Source organism: Miniopterus schreibersii (genome assembly GCF_964146895.1).
Source record: "Miniopterus schreibersii genome assembly, chromosome: 2".
NCBI lineage: Eukaryota > Metazoa > Chordata > Mammalia > Chiroptera > Miniopteridae > Miniopterus > Miniopterus schreibersii.
In genome coordinates, this window is record NC_138102.1 from 138,423,788 (window position 1) to 138,442,008 (window position 18,221).

The 18,221-nt window shown below is 44.8% G+C and overlaps 1 protein-coding gene across 1 annotated transcript; it reads left to right on the top strand.

Moving 5' to 3' along the window:
• Nucleotides 1-10,386: 10,386 nt before the first annotated feature.
• On the top strand, nt 10,387-11,325 carry LOC308552873 (olfactory receptor 10P22-like; the record flags this gene model as incomplete). Its single annotated transcript, XM_081128260.1, has 1 exon — nt 10,387-11,325. The coding sequence occupies one exon, from the start codon at nt 10,387-10,389 to the stop codon at nt 11,323-11,325; it is 939 nt and encodes a 312-aa protein (XP_080984386.1).
• Between the last annotated feature and the right edge of the window lie 6,896 nt (nt 11,326-18,221).

The window sequence follows — 18,221 nt, forward strand, 5'->3', positions numbered from 1 at the left end:
CCAGTTTTTCTCAGTGGTTTGAGTGTCAGCCCTCGGACTGAAGGGTCCGAGGTTCAATCCTGAGTTCAGTCGCAGGCTCAGCCCCTTTTGGGGCACGTGTGGGAGGCAACCAGTCGATGTATCTCTCTCACATTAATGCTTCTCTCTCTCTCTCTCTCTCTCTCTCTCTCTCTCTCTCTCTCTCTCTCTCCCTTCCACTCTTTCTAAAAAGCTATGGAAAAATATCCTCAGGTGAGGATTAAAAAAAAAAGCTGTAAAATAAAAATAACCCCCAGGTCCCTTCTTTGCCTCTCTACATTTATTTATTTACTTGTAATCCTTAATTTTTATTGTATTATTTTTTGTTTTGTTTTCTTCTTTAAAATCAGTTTTTATTTTTCAATTACAGTTGAAATACATTATTATATTAATTTCAGGTGTACACCTCAGTGATTAGACACTATATAACTTACTAAGTGATCATCCCAATAAACTTGCACCCATCTGATACCATACATAGTTATGAGAATATTATTGATTATATTCCCTATGACTATTCTGTAACTACCAATTTGTACTTCTAAATTCCTTCACCTTTTTCACCCATCCCCTCAACACCCCTCCCATCTGGCAACTGTCAAAATGTTCTCTGTGTCTGTGAGTCTGTTTCTATTCTGCTTGTTTGTTTATTTTGTGTGTTTTTTTAGATTTGATTGTTGATAGTTATGTATTTATTACCATTTTATTGTTCATATTTTTTATCTCTTTTTCAAAAATTTTTATTTGTTGATTTTAGAGAGAGAGAGATTTATAGTTCCACTTATTTATGCATTCATTGGTTTATTCTTGTATGGGCCCTGGCTGGGGACCAAACCTGCAACCTTGGTATATCGGGATGATGCTCTAAGCAACTGAGCTACCTGGCCAGGGCCTTCTTCTCCTTCTTCTTCTTAAAGAAGACCCTTTAACATTTCATATAATACTGGTTTGGTAGTGATGAACTCCTTTAGCTTTTTCTGGATTCTGGGAAGCTCTTTATCTGCCCTTCGATTTTAAATGATAGCTTTGCTGGGTAGAGTAATCTTGTTTGTAGGTCCCTGCTTTTCATCACTTTGAAATATTTCTTGCCACTCCCTTCTGGCCTGCAAAGTTTCTGTTGAGAAATCAGCTAACAGTCTTATGGGAGCTCCTAACTGTAGGCAACTAACTGCTTTTCTCTTGCTGCTTTTAAGATTCTCTCTTTGTCTTTCACCTTTGTCATCTTAATTAGGGTGTGTCTTGGTGTGGGCCTCTTTGGGTTTGGGATTCTCTGTGCTTCCTGGACTTGAATGTCTATTTCCTTCAACAAGTTAGGGAAGTTTTCTGTCATTATTTTTTCAAATAGGTTTTCAATTTCTTGATTTTTCTCTTCTCCTTCCAGTACCCCCATGATGTGAATATTGGTATGCTTGAAGTTGTCCCAGAGGTTCCTTACACTATTCTTGTTTTTGGATTCTTTTTTCTTTTTGCTGTTATGATTGGGTGTTTTTTGCTTCCTTATATTCCAAATCGCTAATTTGATTCTCAGCTTCATATACTCTGTTGATTCCCTGTAATGTATTCTTCATTTCTGACTGGTTATTTTTTTATGTTTTCTATCTCTGTTTTTATTTTTCCTATTTCTTTGTTGAAGTTCTTACTAAGTTCATCTACTCTTCCCGTAAGTTCAATGAACATCTTTATAAAAACTGTTTTGAACTCTGCATCTGGTAGATTGCTTGTCTCCATTTTGTTTAGTTCTTTTTCTAGAGTTTCACTGTTCTTTCATTTGGGACATGTTTCTTTGCCTCCTCATTTTGGCTGCTTCCCTGTGTTTGTTTCTATGTATTAGGCAGAGCTGATACTTCTCCTGGGCTTGGTAGAGAGGCCTTTTGTAGTAGGTGTCCTGTGGGGTCCAATGGCACAGCCTCCCTGATCTCCCAAGCTGGGCATTCCAGGTCCATCCCCACCCCCCATGTGGGTTGTGTACACCATTCTGTTGTAGTTGAGCCTTGATTGCTGTTGGCTTGTGGATGGGAGGGATTTACCTCCAGGCTGTTCAGCTGCAAGGGCTGGCTGTGACCACAAACCACTGTGGAGGACTTACTTCAGTGAGACTCTGGTGCCCACTGAATCTGACCCTTGAGTGTGTCGCTTGTGGAGGTGATTGAGTGGTGGTGCTTCAATGTGGTCTGAAGCTATCCACACAGTGCTCTGGCTCTGAGGCTTCCTGGGAGGTGCAGGCCAAGCTCAGCCACCACCTATGTTCTGTCTAAGGCCACCTGGCATAAACTACAAAGCAAACTGCAGATGGCTGCTACTTGTGCTGGGTTTGGAGGTGCCCAGGCGAGGCCAAGCTGTGATCCAAGGCTGGCTGCAGCTAGTGTCGGGCTTGGGGCCACTTGGCAAGAGGTATGGAGCATGCTGAGGACAGATGCTACTTGTTTGAGATTTTAGAAAAATCTGAAGCATGAGCCAAGACAGGCCATTCATATGGAAAAGCCACTGGAAACAACTTGGGTGGGCCTGAAAGTTGAGTGGAGAGGGGTATCACCAGGGCAGAGCAAAGTGTATGAGCCAGGTTGGAGTCTCAGATATGTTGCCTGTCTGCTGGCTGTGTCAGGGGAGGGCTCATCAAAGGAACAATAGCCTCTGCCAGCACTTCTGTCTGCGAGAAAGCTGCCCCCCACCCCAGCTCTCACCCTGGATAATTCAGTTACTCCTGTATGTCTCTGGTGCCTTTCAAGCTGCTGTTCCATCGCTGGAGCTCAGAGAGAGTGAGTCTGAATAAGTCCATGTGTGAACCCTTTAAAAGGAACTGCATGGGACTCCCTCAGCCTCTATCCCTGCTGGTTGTTACAGCCAGAAGTTATGGGGACTTCTCTTCTTGGCACTGAAACCTGGGCTGGGGGCCTGGTGTGGGGCTGGGACCCCTAGCTCCTCAGAGGGGACCTCTGCAGCTGTATCCAGTCTCTCCCACAACTGCAGAAGTGCAATTGCTTCCCCTATGCTGAAGGCAGTTCTTAGAAGTCATCTTAGGAAATTCCCTGTCAAGACAATGGTAAGGATGGTGAACCACAGTCATCTCTCTAGAAGTTGCCTTCAGGGAAATTTCTTCCTGGTCTTAGCTCCAAGAAGAGTTGTACTGCCCTGAATAGTCTGTCTCTGTTTTCTCTCAGGGACACTGTGAACTCTGGAATGGACCAGATTTCCTTTTTTGGTTTGTCTTCTAAACAGTTTTGAGCCAAACTTGTGGCCCACCCTTGGGAAGGGCATAGTTCTTATATTTTACATTTTGAAGTTACATTCCTGGCTCCATTTTATACCTCTACCTTTCTTTTTCATTTTAAAAAATTTTACTTTCTTCTCTTTATTTTCTTTGCTCCTACTTAAAATTTTTGCCATCTTATGATGTTCGATCTGTCTTGATAAGCTATTTATGTTGTACAACAAGAAACAAGACACTGAATAAACAAATATAAACAGAGTTTCCCCTTAGCCCTGGGATGAAAATGGGAGGTGGAAGGAGGCAGAGTGGTGGTGGGGTAACAGAGGTGAAATGAGAACTGTGGGCAGGAATTAATGAACTCCCAGTATGGGGTACTTGCTCTTTTTCCAGAAGCCTTGTTAGGTGGTGAGGGGACAAGGTGGAAGTAGGAAGATTCTTAGAACAGATCAACTGTTCCTGGGTTGCTGTGTAGGATGCTGTGGCATTTTGTTATTGGAAGGAGCTGGACTTCTGGAGGACAAGTCACAGATGTGGGGACAGAGCTTGTAGGAGAGGGTGTCTGAAGATGGGCAGGATTGGGTGGTATAGTAGAGTGTCCTGGACTGGAAGCAGGGGATTTGACTTCTAGGTTTCAAGTCTCAGTTCCATCTTGTTGGCCAAGTGACTTTGCAGTCATGTGGTTCCTTAGTTTTCCTGTTACTTAGTGAGACCTGCTAGGCTTACCTCTAGGGTTGCTGTGAAGACCGAATGAGATAATAAAAGAAATCCCTGAGGTGCTCTATTCATGGCTAGGCTGTAAACTCTTTATTTTTTTTTTTAATGTTAAGGGACAAAAATAATTGTGGAATTACTGTGGCCATGATTACCCTTATGCTGGTGGTGATGGTCTCACTGGGAGAGGTAATTACTGTTGTGGAGGCACTGAGGGCTGTGAGGCTGTGGAGCAAGCCTGAGGAAAACAGAGAGACTTGGCTGACCCTAGGGAATTAATCAAAACTTATACAGCATCGGTGGGGAGAAAGTATTTGTTAATTAAGTTGTATCTGATATATGCAAGTTATGGCTTAGACTTTTAGAGTAAAAAGGATCTCAGGGGATTGGAGAGGCCAGTTTCCTGCCCCAAGCTCGCGCTCTCAGGAGCTTTTAGCACCTATGAGATCTTCCTCACACATTTTCCCTACATAGAGAAAGCTTGACCCAGGAGAATCAGAAAGGTCTGGGGGTCAGGGTACATGAATTTCCCAGACTTATGTTTTCTTTCATGATCTCTGTGGGGGAAGTCACCATAATTCTGGTTTCTTGGGCCTAATCATGTCTTCAGCTACAACTTGAGGCCAATTTTGTCTTCTAAAGTTTGTGGGGTTTGCTGACAGCCACTGGTCCCTTTTCTCTCATTTTCATATTATTCTTCAGTTCATTTCCCCCTCTACTTGTCTCCCCTTATGTCTCTCATCAACACACATCCCAGCCAACAAATTTCTCTTTTCACCTGAATAAAAATGTTCTGAGAAAGGTCATAGGACCCTACCAAGAAAGCAACTCCTTGCACTTGAGGCTGGGAGAGTAGGGCCTCCTAAGTCTTCTCTCCACTTGACCGAATGAGATAATAAAAGAAATCCCTGAGGGGATTTAAAGCAGTAACTTTCAAGATATTTTGCTTTCAATCTCATACTTTCTTTGATCTTGATATCCTTTAAGTAGCATTTTTTTGTTTCATTTTATTGTCTTCTCAGTCCAGGGTGAAAATGGACATAGTAAACTCCCCTTATCTATCTTCCCTGATTCATGTGCAATAATGCTGATTTTTATTATATACCAGGTATTGTGCTGAGCACTATTCATACATTGTTATTTAATTCTTGCCACAATCTTATGAGGTTGGAATTATCTTTGTTTACACAGGAAAAACTGAGTCTCTGAGAGTTTAAACAATGTGCCCACAGTCACACAGCTCACAGGTGGTGAAGCCAGGAGTCCAGTGTGTGTGTGGGGGGGATCATTGGCGGGCAGTTGCTGTAGAAAGGGCACGGACTTGTGGTCAGAGGCTCGGTGTGAATCCTGGGTTGATCACTGACTAATGGGACATTGAGCAAGTCACACACGTCACCTCTCTTGGCCTTAGCCTTCTCATCTGCAGAGGCAATAAAAAAGCCTGGCTCACTGGTGGATTACAGGATTTAAGTAATGTGATTGCTTAACCTAGTGCTAGATTCAGTAGATGCTCAGGCAGTGCCCACTGTGACGTGTGGGATCGGCAGCCCCTCAGCTGGCCCCCAGCGACCCCCAGCCCCTGGCACTTAAGCCCTCATGTAATCCCTTCACCTTGAGAAAGTGGAGGCCTCAGTTCCTCGCTGTTTAGGCCTCTCTGTTAGGCAGCACACATGACAGATCCTCCCCTCTGAGTGAATGAGACAAAGCCAGCAAGACAGAAGTCACAGTCTTTTTGTCACCTGGGCCTTTTGGCCTAGAATTAATGACTCACTTCTAACTGCACAGAAAAAGTGGTGAGATGCCACTTTAGAGATTAGATTACAGAAAGATTGTGGCTTCCATCTTGTTCACACTCTCGCTCTGTCCCTTGCTCACTCAGAGGGAAGGCAGCTGCCAAGCTGCGTGCTGCCCTCTGAAGATGCCCACATGGCGGGCAACTGATGTCCCCAGCCAGTGAGTACCCGGGGCCCGCCAAAAGCCCCGTGAGTGAGCCTAAAAGCAGATCCTCCCCCAGGGGAGCCTTAAGATAAGGGCAGCCAGCTGATAGCTTGATTCAAGTCTTGTGAGAGTCACAGGCACCCAGCTAAGCCATGCCCAATTCCTGACTCAGAAACCATGAGTTCATAAATGTTTGTGGTTTTAAGTTACTAAGTTAATAAAATGTGGAAGGCTGTGGGGTAATGTGGTTTCTTTGGGAGAACCAGGGCAGACTTCTCAGAGGAGGCGTTTCTGTGCTGGGCCTGGAATGGTGGACAGGAAGTAAACTGGAGGAGAAAGTGGAGAAAGGTTCCCAGGCAGGGGAACAGCAAGCAGGTGTATTCCAGGAATGTGAACTCTGGCTTGGTGGAAATCACCTCACCTACATAAATACCTGGATGGAAATGCCCTACTTGAGGTGAGAGTGGGCTCTTGTGCCGTCAGGGGTACACGTCTTCACAGGGCCTGTGCCTTTGTCCTGTGGTGCCTTACACCTTGCCCTCAGGTTCTCTGGCATGAGCTTCCTGATGCCCAGAGCGCTTGTACCTCCGGGACATCAGGGAAGTGCCTCCCTTGTCCCGGCCACGCTTTCCCCTCTCCTGCAGGTGATACTTCTTTTTTTAAAAAGTATGTTTTTATTGATTTCAGAGAGAGGAAGGGAGAGAGAGAAAGAAACATCGATAATGACAGAGAATCATTGATTGGCTGCCTCCTGCACGCCCCCTCCTGGGGATGGAGCCCGCAACCTGGGCTTGTGCCCTGACTCGAATGGAGCCGTGACCTCCTTGCTCATGGGTGGATGCTCAACCACCGAGCAACACTGGCCGGGCGCCCGTGCTGTTTCTTATACCATCTCTGCTCCTCCCTCAGTGTGCCTGCTCCCCTGCCCGGGTCCATGTAGAGGCCCAGACACTGGGTTCTGCTGCCGAGGCAGGAATATGATAGAGGTTTCTTGGTTGGGGCAGGTTCTTTTTCAGCTCCCTGGGCTTCTTGCCCTGGGGGAAGAAGGGGCCTTGTGGCTTGAGGATGTCTGACTTGCTAGTGACCTCATGTGTCTCTCTGGGCCTTGCACACAGGACTTTAGGGTAGTATGTCCCTGGGATCTTGTACCCACTGAAGCACCCCTTAGTCCTGAACCTTATGCTATCAGTGTCCCCTTTCTTCCTTAAAACTCTTTGATCTCTAACTCTGACTCCCAGGCTCTATAGAGGGGCAGGTGTCAATCTGAGAAACTCCTCTTCCCAGCGAGGATTACTCATGGGTTTTCCTGGCTACTTTTCTATGTGTAGGATAGTCCCTGCACATACATATACATGTGTATGTAATACATGTGCACATACAAGGCACACATGCAGACACACACGCACACGTGCACACAGAGTCACAGTAGATTAACCTTTAAAAGACGGCATTTAAAAGACAGCATCATACAAACTCCATATATTTTCCAGGATCAACTGTACAAATAATGGTTTCTTTCCTTTAGCCTGTAAAAAAGAACGTATATGCTTAGGTTTCTGAGTATTTAACAGATAGAACAGGGGCCAGAGAGGACATAGGCTGAACAGCCTGGAACATGGGTTCAGCCCTAGCTCCGACCCTCTGTAACTGCAGAATAACCATATCCTCCTTCCATCTCTGTGTCTTTTTAAAAAAAAATGTTTTTATTGATTTTTAGAGAGAGAAGAAGGGAGATGGATAGAGAGATAGAGACATCGATGAGAGAGAAATGTCATCGACCGGCTGCCTCCTTCACGCCCCCCACTGGGGAGTGGGCCTGAAACCCAGGCATGTGTCCTGACCGAGAATCAAACCGGTAACCTCTTGGTTCATGGGTCGGCGCTCAACCACTGAGCAACACTGGCCGGGCCTTTGTGTTCTTTTTTTTGACATGATGAAGTTAGAGCAGATGTCTTCAGGGCATCTTCTTTCTGTGATCTAGGTGCAGACATATTACAGAGACCTGCAGGATGGGCACTGGGTTTGGAGGCTGGGTTTACAGTGTTCAGGTACTCTGGCTTTGGGGGCAGATAGACCGTGTTTGAGTTCTGCTGTCAGGCTGTGTGTCCTTGGACAAGATACTTCATCTCTCTCACCCACTAGCTTGTCTGTAGGGTAAGATTAATTAAACCTCACTGTGTCAGGATTAGTGAGGTGATTTATGCACCAAGGCTGATGAGGTAGAGATGACATGTTATTACTGGTCTCAGCTCCACCCCGAACTTACTGAGCGGTTTTGGGTAAACTAAATGAGCTTTTCGAGGTCTCAGTTTCCTCCTCTGTAGACTGGAGTTTGGACGAGTAGATCTTCAGCACCTTCCTTTACCATCTCCCCACACGCACAGCTCAGAGAGGGGACTATGCGAATGGGGCCATTTGGAGATTCACCACACGGGAGCGATGTGAACCCACATTGAACAAACCTCTGAATTATGCTGCTCTTTAGGAAAAAAGTTTACCCTCTTGGATCCATTTCTCATTCTGTATCCCCTCTTCTGTTTTTTATTTATAACTTCTTTTAATTGGAAATTGCAGAAATGCTCAACATCATAAATCTGAAACAACCTAAGTGTCCTCACTTGTTCGACTCAGGCCTTTCTATGATGCATGTATCTGAAAAATGTGTGCTGACAATTAGAAACATTCACTTTTGACCAAATTGCAACATAAAACTTGATAAAAAACATTTCCAAAGGCATAAAAAGGCATAATTTGTTGAAAATAAAGTACAAATTTAAAAATATTAAAATCTGTCTAAACAAATTCCATCATATCTTTTAATGTTTTATACATGATTTTTCCCTATTTCTGATCAATGGATCAGAAATATGTTAAAAAACATACAAAACAAAAAGAAAATAATGAACACTCCAAGTTCTTTCCATCCAGAGTCTATCATTGTTAATACTTTGGTGTATATATATATCTTAATGTCTATCTATCTGAATATATATTTTATATTGAGAAGTTACTGTTTTTTACCTTGCTTTTATCACTTAATAATATATTGTGAACATCTTTCCATGTCAATAAATTAACTTTTTAAAAGAAACATTTTATTTCAGAATAGTTTTAGACTTACAGAAAAATTGTAAAGGTAGTATACACATTGTTCCCGTGCACCCCACCTGCAGTTTCTTTTATTAGTAACACCTAAAATTAGTATGATACATTTGTCACAATTAATGAACCAATATTAATATACTATTATTACCTAAGATCTGTTGGGAATCGAACTTGCAACCTGGATATGTGTTCTGATCAGGAATTGAACCAGCAACCTTTCAGTGCACAGGACAATGCTCAACTAACTGAGCCAGTCTGGCCAGACTTTTGTCTAGTTTTTATTCATTGAGTCATTCGTGCTCAAGGCGTACACTCGGGTCACCTCAGTCATTCCCTGCTCTTGGGTGTCCTTTGCCCCAGCTGAGGTCTGGGAGAGTCTTTCCTATTTCTAAAATCTTTCTCAGCACCTGGGAGAGGGTTGAGCCCCTCTCCCCAGACCTGCTACTCTTTCAGCAGTTTCTTTTCTTTGAGTATTAACACTGTTTTACAAAAGGATTTTGAAAAAATGCTTTCCCTACTTTTCATGAGGGAACCAGCTTAGGGACTAATTCTGGGAGGGGGCCACGGACCCAGAGCAGCCTTTGGGCAGTGGGCTGAGCAGTTCCACAGACAGACGCTGGCCAGGGAGCCAGAACACTTGGTTTCTGAGCCCAGCTTCATGCAGGTCTTGCCTGAGGACCCTGGATATGTCCCAGGCCCCTCTGCTTTGTGGTCTCTCCATTGAACTTGGCCTGGGGACTCCAAAGGGCAGGCTTGAGAGCAGGGAATTCGGAGGGGCTTAGGCATTTTATGAGGCAGAAGGAAACTGCTTCCTTCTCCCTGGTTACCAGGCAAAGCTCCCTTCCCCCTTCGTCAGCTTCCCTGCCTCCTTTCCCTCCCCATGCTCTGCTCGGGGCCTCAGGCTCTTGAGGGGATTGAGCTTCTGTGCTGTGAAGCCAGGGAGGGGCATTCTGAGGGCCGCGGGGACCCATTTGCAGGTGAAAGCCCCACCTGCCTTCTCTTTATAGCCTTTGATCCGCGTCTTTTCTTTCTTTCCCTTGCTCTCGTTCTCACTCCAGCTTTCCTCAGTCTCCCGCCAGCTTCGTGTGTTCTGTCTGCTCACCCACCCTTCTGCCTACCCGCCCGACCGCGCTCTCAGATGGAGCTATTCTACCCGTTATAGCTCTTTGCTCCTAGAACCCAGAACTCAGGTGAGAGGAACAAACCACCTTCCAGCTCCCAACCTCCGGGAAGGCCCCATCCTCAGCTCCCCTCCGTTACCTTCTCTCTGCCCTCGGGTTCCTGGGCGGGAGCTGCCAGCAGCCGGGGGCTCACCATCCCTCTCCTGGTAACTCGGTGTTCCTGTGGGCGATTCCATACCTTTCCTGAGCCCTCTCCTGGCTCCATCGTCATCTGTCCTTGGGGACATGGGGCGTAGCAATGACACAGCAGTAACTGCGTTCATTTTGCTGGGGTTCTCAGGGTTTCCTTCCCTTCAGGGCCCTCTGTTTTGGGGGGTGCTCTGCATCTACTTGGTCACCTTGCTGGGCAACTCCGTAATCATCCTCCTCACGCTGGCCGACCCTGTCCTGCGCTCACCCATGTATTTTTTCCTTTACCACTTCTCCGTGGTGGAGATCTTCTACACCACAACCATTGTGCCCAGGATGCTGGCCGATCTCCTCTCCTCCTGCCCCACCATCCCTCTTGCCAGCTGCTTCACCCAGATGTACTTCTTTGCCCTCTTTGGCATCACCGAATGCTGCCTGCTCACCACCATGGCCTACGACCGCTTTGCTGCCATCTGCCGGCCGCTGCATTATACCACCCTGATGAACCGGGGCGCGTGTGCCAGCATGGTGGGGGCCTCCTACCTCATGGGCATCATCGCCGGCACCACTCACTCCGTCTTCATCTTCACGCTGCCCTTCCACGGCGCCAACACGGTCCATCACTTCCTGTGTGACATCCTGCCTGTGCTGAGGCTGGCTAGCGCAGGCACCTTCTGGGGTGGAGTGGGCAATCTTGCCGTCACAGTAGCCTTTATCCTGACCCCCTTCTTACTGATCACGGCCTCCTATGCCTGTATCCTTGCCACCATCCTCGGGATAGCAACAACCCAGGGACGTCGGAAAGTCTTCTCTACCTGTTCCTCCCACCTGTTTGTGGTCATGCTCTTTTTTGGGACCGGGACTGTTGCCTATATGAGGCCTTCGGCAGGCTCCTCTCAGGATGCAGACCTGATCCTTGCCCTCTTCTACACAGTTGTCACCCCCATGTTCAACCCTTTTGTCTATACGCTGAGGAACAAGGAGGTCACGGGGGCAATGAGGAGGCTCCTGAAGAAATACCGTTGGAGCCCTTGATCCATCCCCTCAAGTTCTTGGAGATAAGGGCCTGATCCTTGAATAATTTCAAGGAGAAGGGAGAAGCTGGAACTGCAGTCCTCAGGAATCTGGCCAGCTGTGTGTGGGGTGTGTGGGGTTCCTTGTCCTGCATAGCTCATGGGCCCAAAGCACTGACACGATGCTCAGAGCTCTGCTCATGGGCCTTGACCCGACTTGTTTGTAGGTGCAGAGCTGAGAAACATGCACTTGAGGGAAGGCTGAGGAGAGAAGGCAGCTGTGACCGGCTGTGTGATGACTGAGCAATCCCTGGTCTCCCCTGAGGCTCAGGGTACCTTCCTGGGGCTATGATTCCTGGGGACACCACTCTTCCTTCTCCCAATCTCCTCACTGCAAGTCTCTGTCTCTCATATTAGTCACCTCCTTTGCTCCAGGTGCGAGGCTTGATGTGGGTGACTGGGAGGCAGGGAAGGAATAGGGGCAGGGAGCGGTTGGCCTGGCTTTGGCAGTTTAAGCGTCATCTTGGTTGGTTCTGCTTTAGGTCTGGAAACATCTGGCTAGTTACTTTGTCTCTGACTTACAGCTTCTCTCCTGGGACCCCTGAAATGTTGCTTATTCTCTACTTAGCTTCTTTCTCAGCTGCTGGCTGACTGGCTCTTCATTTCCTCCTCTGGTCATGCAGCAGAAATTCACAAACACCTCTTCTCCCCTGACAGATCGGACGGTCGGATCAGGTCCCTAAGCTCCCAAGATAATGCTTTTGTTTCTTGCAAACTGTCCACTATTTCTACCTGGAGTCCACTTTAATTTGCTGGCCAGAGGGACTTAGACCATTTTACTTTTCCTGGGAAGGCAGTTCTTGCTTGTTCATAAACTTGCCTTTAGCAGTAAGTCTCAGGAGGGAGCAGTACACGCAGGTAAATCACTCTCAAGGTACAATAGATGAGGACCTTCAAAATAGCTTTAGTTAAAATTACCTAGTTTACAAAACTAGCACTCTTTAAAAAAAATAGTTTATTGATTTTTAGAGAGAGAAGAAGGGAGAGGGAGAGAGAAACATCAATGCGAGAGCACAACATCAATTGACTGCCTCCCATATGCACCAAGACTTGGGACTGAACCCCCAAGTTGTACAAGTGCCCTGACTAGGAACTGAACTGGTATCCTCCTGGTGCACAGGACGATGCTCAACCAACTGAGTCACACTGGCCAGGGCATAAATTAGCACTCTTAATTGCAGAGAATTTTGCATCCAGAAGAAAAAAAAAAATTAATATTTTGGTGTTAATGTCCTTGGAAAATTATTGCAGTGTGGCTTCTCTCTGTATAGTATATGTATATATACAGGTTTTTAAGAACTAAAAATGGGATTATATTGTCTAAATTGTTCTATAACCTCTATTTTCTACTTCATTAAGCTATGTTGCAGCATTTTACCACATAAGTAGGCTTCTAAAGTATGGTTTTAATATCCATATTGTATCCTACTATATGAATGTACTATAATTCATTGATTTATTTTTATTTTTATTTATTTATTATTTTTTAAAATATATCTTTATTGATTTCAGAGAGAGGAAAGAAGAGAGAGAGAGAGAGAGAGAGAGAAACATCAATGATGAGAGGGTCATTGATCAAGCCCTCAACCCGGGCATGTGCCCTGACCTGGAATTGAACCCTGATCGCCTTGATCCTAGGTCGACGCTCAACCGCTGAGCCACGCCCGGCTGAGAATATTTTCACATATTCTTTTTTAAAAAAATATATCTTTATTGATTTCAGAGAGAGGAAAGGAGAGGGAGAGAGAGAGAGACAGAAACATCAATGATGAGAGAGTCATTGATCGAGCCCACAACCCGGGCATGTGCCCTGACTGGGAATCGAACCCCGATCGCCTGGATCCTAGGTCGATGCTCAACCGCTGAGCCACGCCCGGCCGGGCTATTTTCACATATTCTTTATTTTATTTTAAAATTTTAACATTTAAGTATAGTGGATATACAGTGTTCTATTAGTTATATGACTTTCAGATGTGCAATATAGTGCTGTAATTTAAAGCAATCTCCTATTATTGGAATTAAATCTTCTTTGTTACAAATATCACTGAGATAGATATCTTGCATTTATATCTTTGTACGTATACTTTTCTGAGCACAAACTTCTAGAGATGGAATTACTGAGTCAAAACATGCACAGTTTTGGAGCTTCAAGACATATTGCCAGATTGCCCTCCAAAAGAATTTTTATTGTTTTATAGTCCAATTGAGGGCAGCCCAATTTCCAGAGCAAGGAAATGAACTAAAAGTCAGGAATGAGTTGAGGATAGATGGCAGGGGGAAGAGAAGGATGGGCTGGTATGAATATTTAATATTCTTTTTTTTTTAAAAAACCATTACAGAACTTTTATTTATTTATTTAAAAAACATGTCTTTATTGATTTCTGAGAGAGGAAGGGAGAGGAAGAGAGAGAGATAGAAACATCGACCGGCTGCTTCCTGCACTCCGCCTCCTGGGGACTGAACCTGCAACTCAAGCGTGTGCCCTGACTGGGAATCAAACAGGCAGTTGAACCGGCAGTCAAACTGGGATCTCCTGGCTCAACCGCTGAGCCATGCCGGCCAGGCTTAATATTCTTATGAAACAGAAAGTATCTGATGAGGAGGAAATGAACTCAGTCTACGAAGGACTGGGTGAGATATAGTTGTCCTAGAAGTGCATTATGAGGCATCAAAGTTAGATCCAAGGAATGACTTCCTGATAGAGCTGGTATCTGAACAGGACAAGGGGAGAGGCTTTTCCTTCACTGTTCTGAGCTGGGGGAGGAGGCAAGAGGAGAACATGATGAAATGGGACTGGCTCGCCTTAGGTAGCTTCACGCTTCTCTTACCTTACCTTAGCTGTATCGTTGGTGACACAGGCATTGTGGAGCAGGGACAAGCCATCCCTGTTGTGCTTTAAATTCCTGAACTGCAGAAATTATGAACATAATAAAATAATTGTTACATGCCATTAGATTTGGCATGGTTTGTTATGCAGTAATAGATAACTTGAGCACCACCCAGTTAATGAAGAGAGGTGAGTCATATCAACACATTAGAAAAAGATTTGGAGTTCTTGTTGATTAGATATCAAACACTGACATCAAAGAAGAAAACAAAACTTAATATGCTACTACAATGAGAACCTCAAGGGTATAAACTGGCTAAAGAGTGAAGTCAATTCATAGACTATTTAAGATAATTCATTGCACAGGAAAATTTGAAACGTTGTGAAAAGCTGCAGGTAATATATGAGCCCTTTTGGGCATGGTTCAGTGATTGAGCATCGACCTAAGATCCAGGAGATCGAGGTTCGATTCCAGGTCAGGGCACATGCCTTGGTTTTGGGCTCGATCCCCAGTCGGGGGTGTGCAGAAGGCAGCCGATCAATGACTCCCGCATCATTGATGTTTCTATCTCTCCCTCTCTCTTCCTCTCTCTGGAATCAATAAAGACATATTAAAAAAAATCAATAATGAGTTGTGAAATTGAAAAATTCCTTTCTACACTATCAATTAAAGAATAACAAATCTCAATCAGTCATGCTAGGGGAAAAACAAATCATTTCTAATCTCTGTGGAGAAAGTGCATCACAAAATCACTGTTATGTGCATAGGAAGGTAATCAAAGAATACACAGCGAAAACGTAGGATAAAAAGAATCATGGAGGTGACCAGGCAGTTAATTAACCAAAACGTTATTTTTCTGGATTGTATGACATTTGTGGCATTTGCCACTTAAAAAAGTTCCTAATTCTGATAATTTCTTTTTTTCATTTAAAATAAACATTTGTACTTAATTTTGTATTTGTACTTTTGTCTTACTTTATTAAATAAGGCCATCTCAAGTTATGTAAGTGTTAGGTCCCACAGAATTGGGATCCATCCCTGTACTTACCACATAGGATTTTTATGGGAATTAAATAACATAATTATTATTTTATTTATTTATTTTAAAAAATATCTTTATTGATTTCAGAGTGAGGAAGAGAGAGGGGGAGAGAGATAGAAGCATCAATGATGAGAGAGAGTCATTGATTGGCTGCCTCCTGCACACTCCCAATTGGGGATGGAGCCCACAACCTGGGCCTGTACCCTGACCAGGGAATTGAACTAAGACCTCCTGGATCCTAGGTCAATGCTCAACCGCTGAGCCACGCCTGGCCAGGCTAAATAAGGTAATTATTAGTCAAGAGGTTAGTATCATGCTACTATACTAATAGAGTATGTACTCAAACAATATTAGCTATTATTATTACTCTTTATTCTGACTCAACTGCCTTTCTGTGCTTCCTGTTCAGGCTCTAATCACTTACTTTATGCTCCAAATTTCTACCAGCCCACTGCACTGCTATTTTCCCTTATTTTCAATGGAGAGTGTGCTGGAATCACCTGGACTTTAGTTATAGCAGTGGGATCTGTGACTGATGGATATTTGTCTTGTTTGCTGTTTTTCCAGAATCCCTGGAACACTCCTCTAATGTTTGGGAAGTTTTCTGTTTCATGAGTCCTTTCTCTCTGAAATAGTAGCCAGAAAACTTGCTTTCCCAGCTGCCTTTGCAGCTAGGGCATCAGCATGTGACCGTGGACCCAACCCGCCAGTTAGACGGATCTGCATGACACTTTGGCTTGGAGCTGAGCACTGTGGCAGAGGGATGCAGAATTTACAGTCTGGAGAGTGTGTGGAGGAGGTGTCTGGCTCTTGGGAACAGCTGTTGCAGAGTTGTGTCGTCTGGTCCTGAGTGCTATCAGAATGCCCTGGGCAGGGCCGTGTGAACTGAGCTCCTAGTGTCAGTGGTGTGGATAGTTGAGTGATGTCCCAGGTTGCATAGCTGAGGACTCTGGCCTTCTGCCCCTCTGCCCCTCTGCCCCTCTGCTAAATCTTCTTTGAAGAATTCTTCTCTGCTTAGGATGATCAGAGTGGAATCTGTTGTTTGCAACTAGACACCCTGACTGATAAACTGGTTAGTAGTCTCTATGTCTTTTTTTCTTCTTCTACCACTATTATCTATTCCTCATACCACAGCTAGAATGATCTTCTAAAAACTCAAATCCGGTCTTGTCACTCAGGATGAGTCCCTGAATTCTCAAGTGACCACAACATCCTTCACAATCTGTACTGGGTGGAGATGGAAACAAACCTATCACCCTGCTCTAAAGTTTACCACAAGATGAAAGGATTATTAAAATTCCACTTCCAGAGGGAGCAAAGGCAGAAATACTTCCCATCTTTCTCTCTAGCCCCTCATTCACTTTTTAAAAAAATTTTATTTTTCAATTACAGTTTACATTCAACATTATTTTGTATTAGTTTCAGGTGTATCACTCGCTTCTTATGATACTGTAGAAAGCATTTTTGTGCATGCATGGAGTAAGCCCTCTTTGGCTTTCTTTCTCAGGTAGGGCTGTCTTAGGCTGCACATGCTCTTTCATCCTTCAGGCGGTGGGCTTTGGGTCAGGCCTGATTGGAGTGACCTGTCATTTGTATAGATTCTGTGCTGGTAACTGGGCCGGGTGTGTGTGTGTGTGTGTGTGTGGTAAATGTAGAGAGTAGGGAGCTCATTTTGACCTTGGGTTCAAGCCATATCCTCCAATTCAGCTTGGCTAGTAGTAAAGCTGATCTTTTGCTCCCTAACTCCAGTGTATTTTTCCTAGTTGGTAGAGAACCCAAAGTGAGAGATGTATGGTTAATTAGGCCTCTTCAAACCACAACAGTTTTGGACACTGCATATCTCCCTCCTCTCTTGTCACTTTCCCATTGCCGAGTATACTCGATTTAATGAGAGTCTTGCAGTTCTTGGAGTGAGCAGCACTCTTGCTCACCTCAGGACCTTTGCACATTCTATTCCCTTTCTTACTTCTTCTGAATAAACTTCTTGTTATGCAGACTTCAGTTAAGATATCTCCTCCTCCTTGGAGCCTTCTCAGTCCTTCTCAGGCTGGATTTGGTACTTCTTCTTTATGCTCTTCACCATCCTATCTTGCTGTTATTGTTTGTACATGTCTCATATAAATTGCAATTGCCTGTTAATTTTTGGTCTCCTTCATGATTTTGTTTTATTCTCCTTTGCAGCAAATTCCTGGCACACAGCTTGGCATGGTATTTTCTGAATGAATGTATTAAACTTGAGCTTCCCAAAGGGCACATATGACACACTAGAGGGCCATATGGATCGGAAGTGTCCGTAATAGTGTGATCCTCTTTGCCCTTGGTTTCTGCATTGTGGGGTGGAATGGACAGATCTTCCAGAGCTCCCAGGAATCTGGCCATAAATAGCTTTGCCTGGGGCTACTCAGTGGGAAGCCCCAAAAGAGAGGGGTGGGTGATGCACCCTGAGGTTCCTGCAGCTGGTGAGACCAATGAGCTCCCATAGGTTGCAGCTTACGCGGCACTCTGCAGCCCTGATGTCTACTCCAGCAGCCAGCTCCCAAGTGTCTTGCTGCCCACTGTGGACGAGGGGCCCGGGGAGATGTGGAGAAGTTTGGGCTCATGTGACAAGGAAATAGTGCACAGCCCAGAGTGTGGCCTTCAGCGATTGGAGGGCGAGGAGTCCTGGGGATCTCCTAAACTCTCCATGGGGGTCCTGAATCTTCATCTTCATATATATCCAATACTTGTGTCTATTACCTGCTAATGAACCCTGTTGTGGTCTATGAACTGGCTGCCTGGTGGCTGTATGCACATTAGAGCTCCAATAGTACTGTATCGATACACTGGACATGAAAAAGTGTGATTGGAAGCAGGCACAGTTGTAAAGTACAGCATAGGGAATATAGTCAATAATATTGTAATAACTATGTATGGTGTCAGGTGTGTACTAGACTTATTAGAGTGATCACTTTGTAAGGTATATAAATGTCAAATCACTATGCTGTGCAC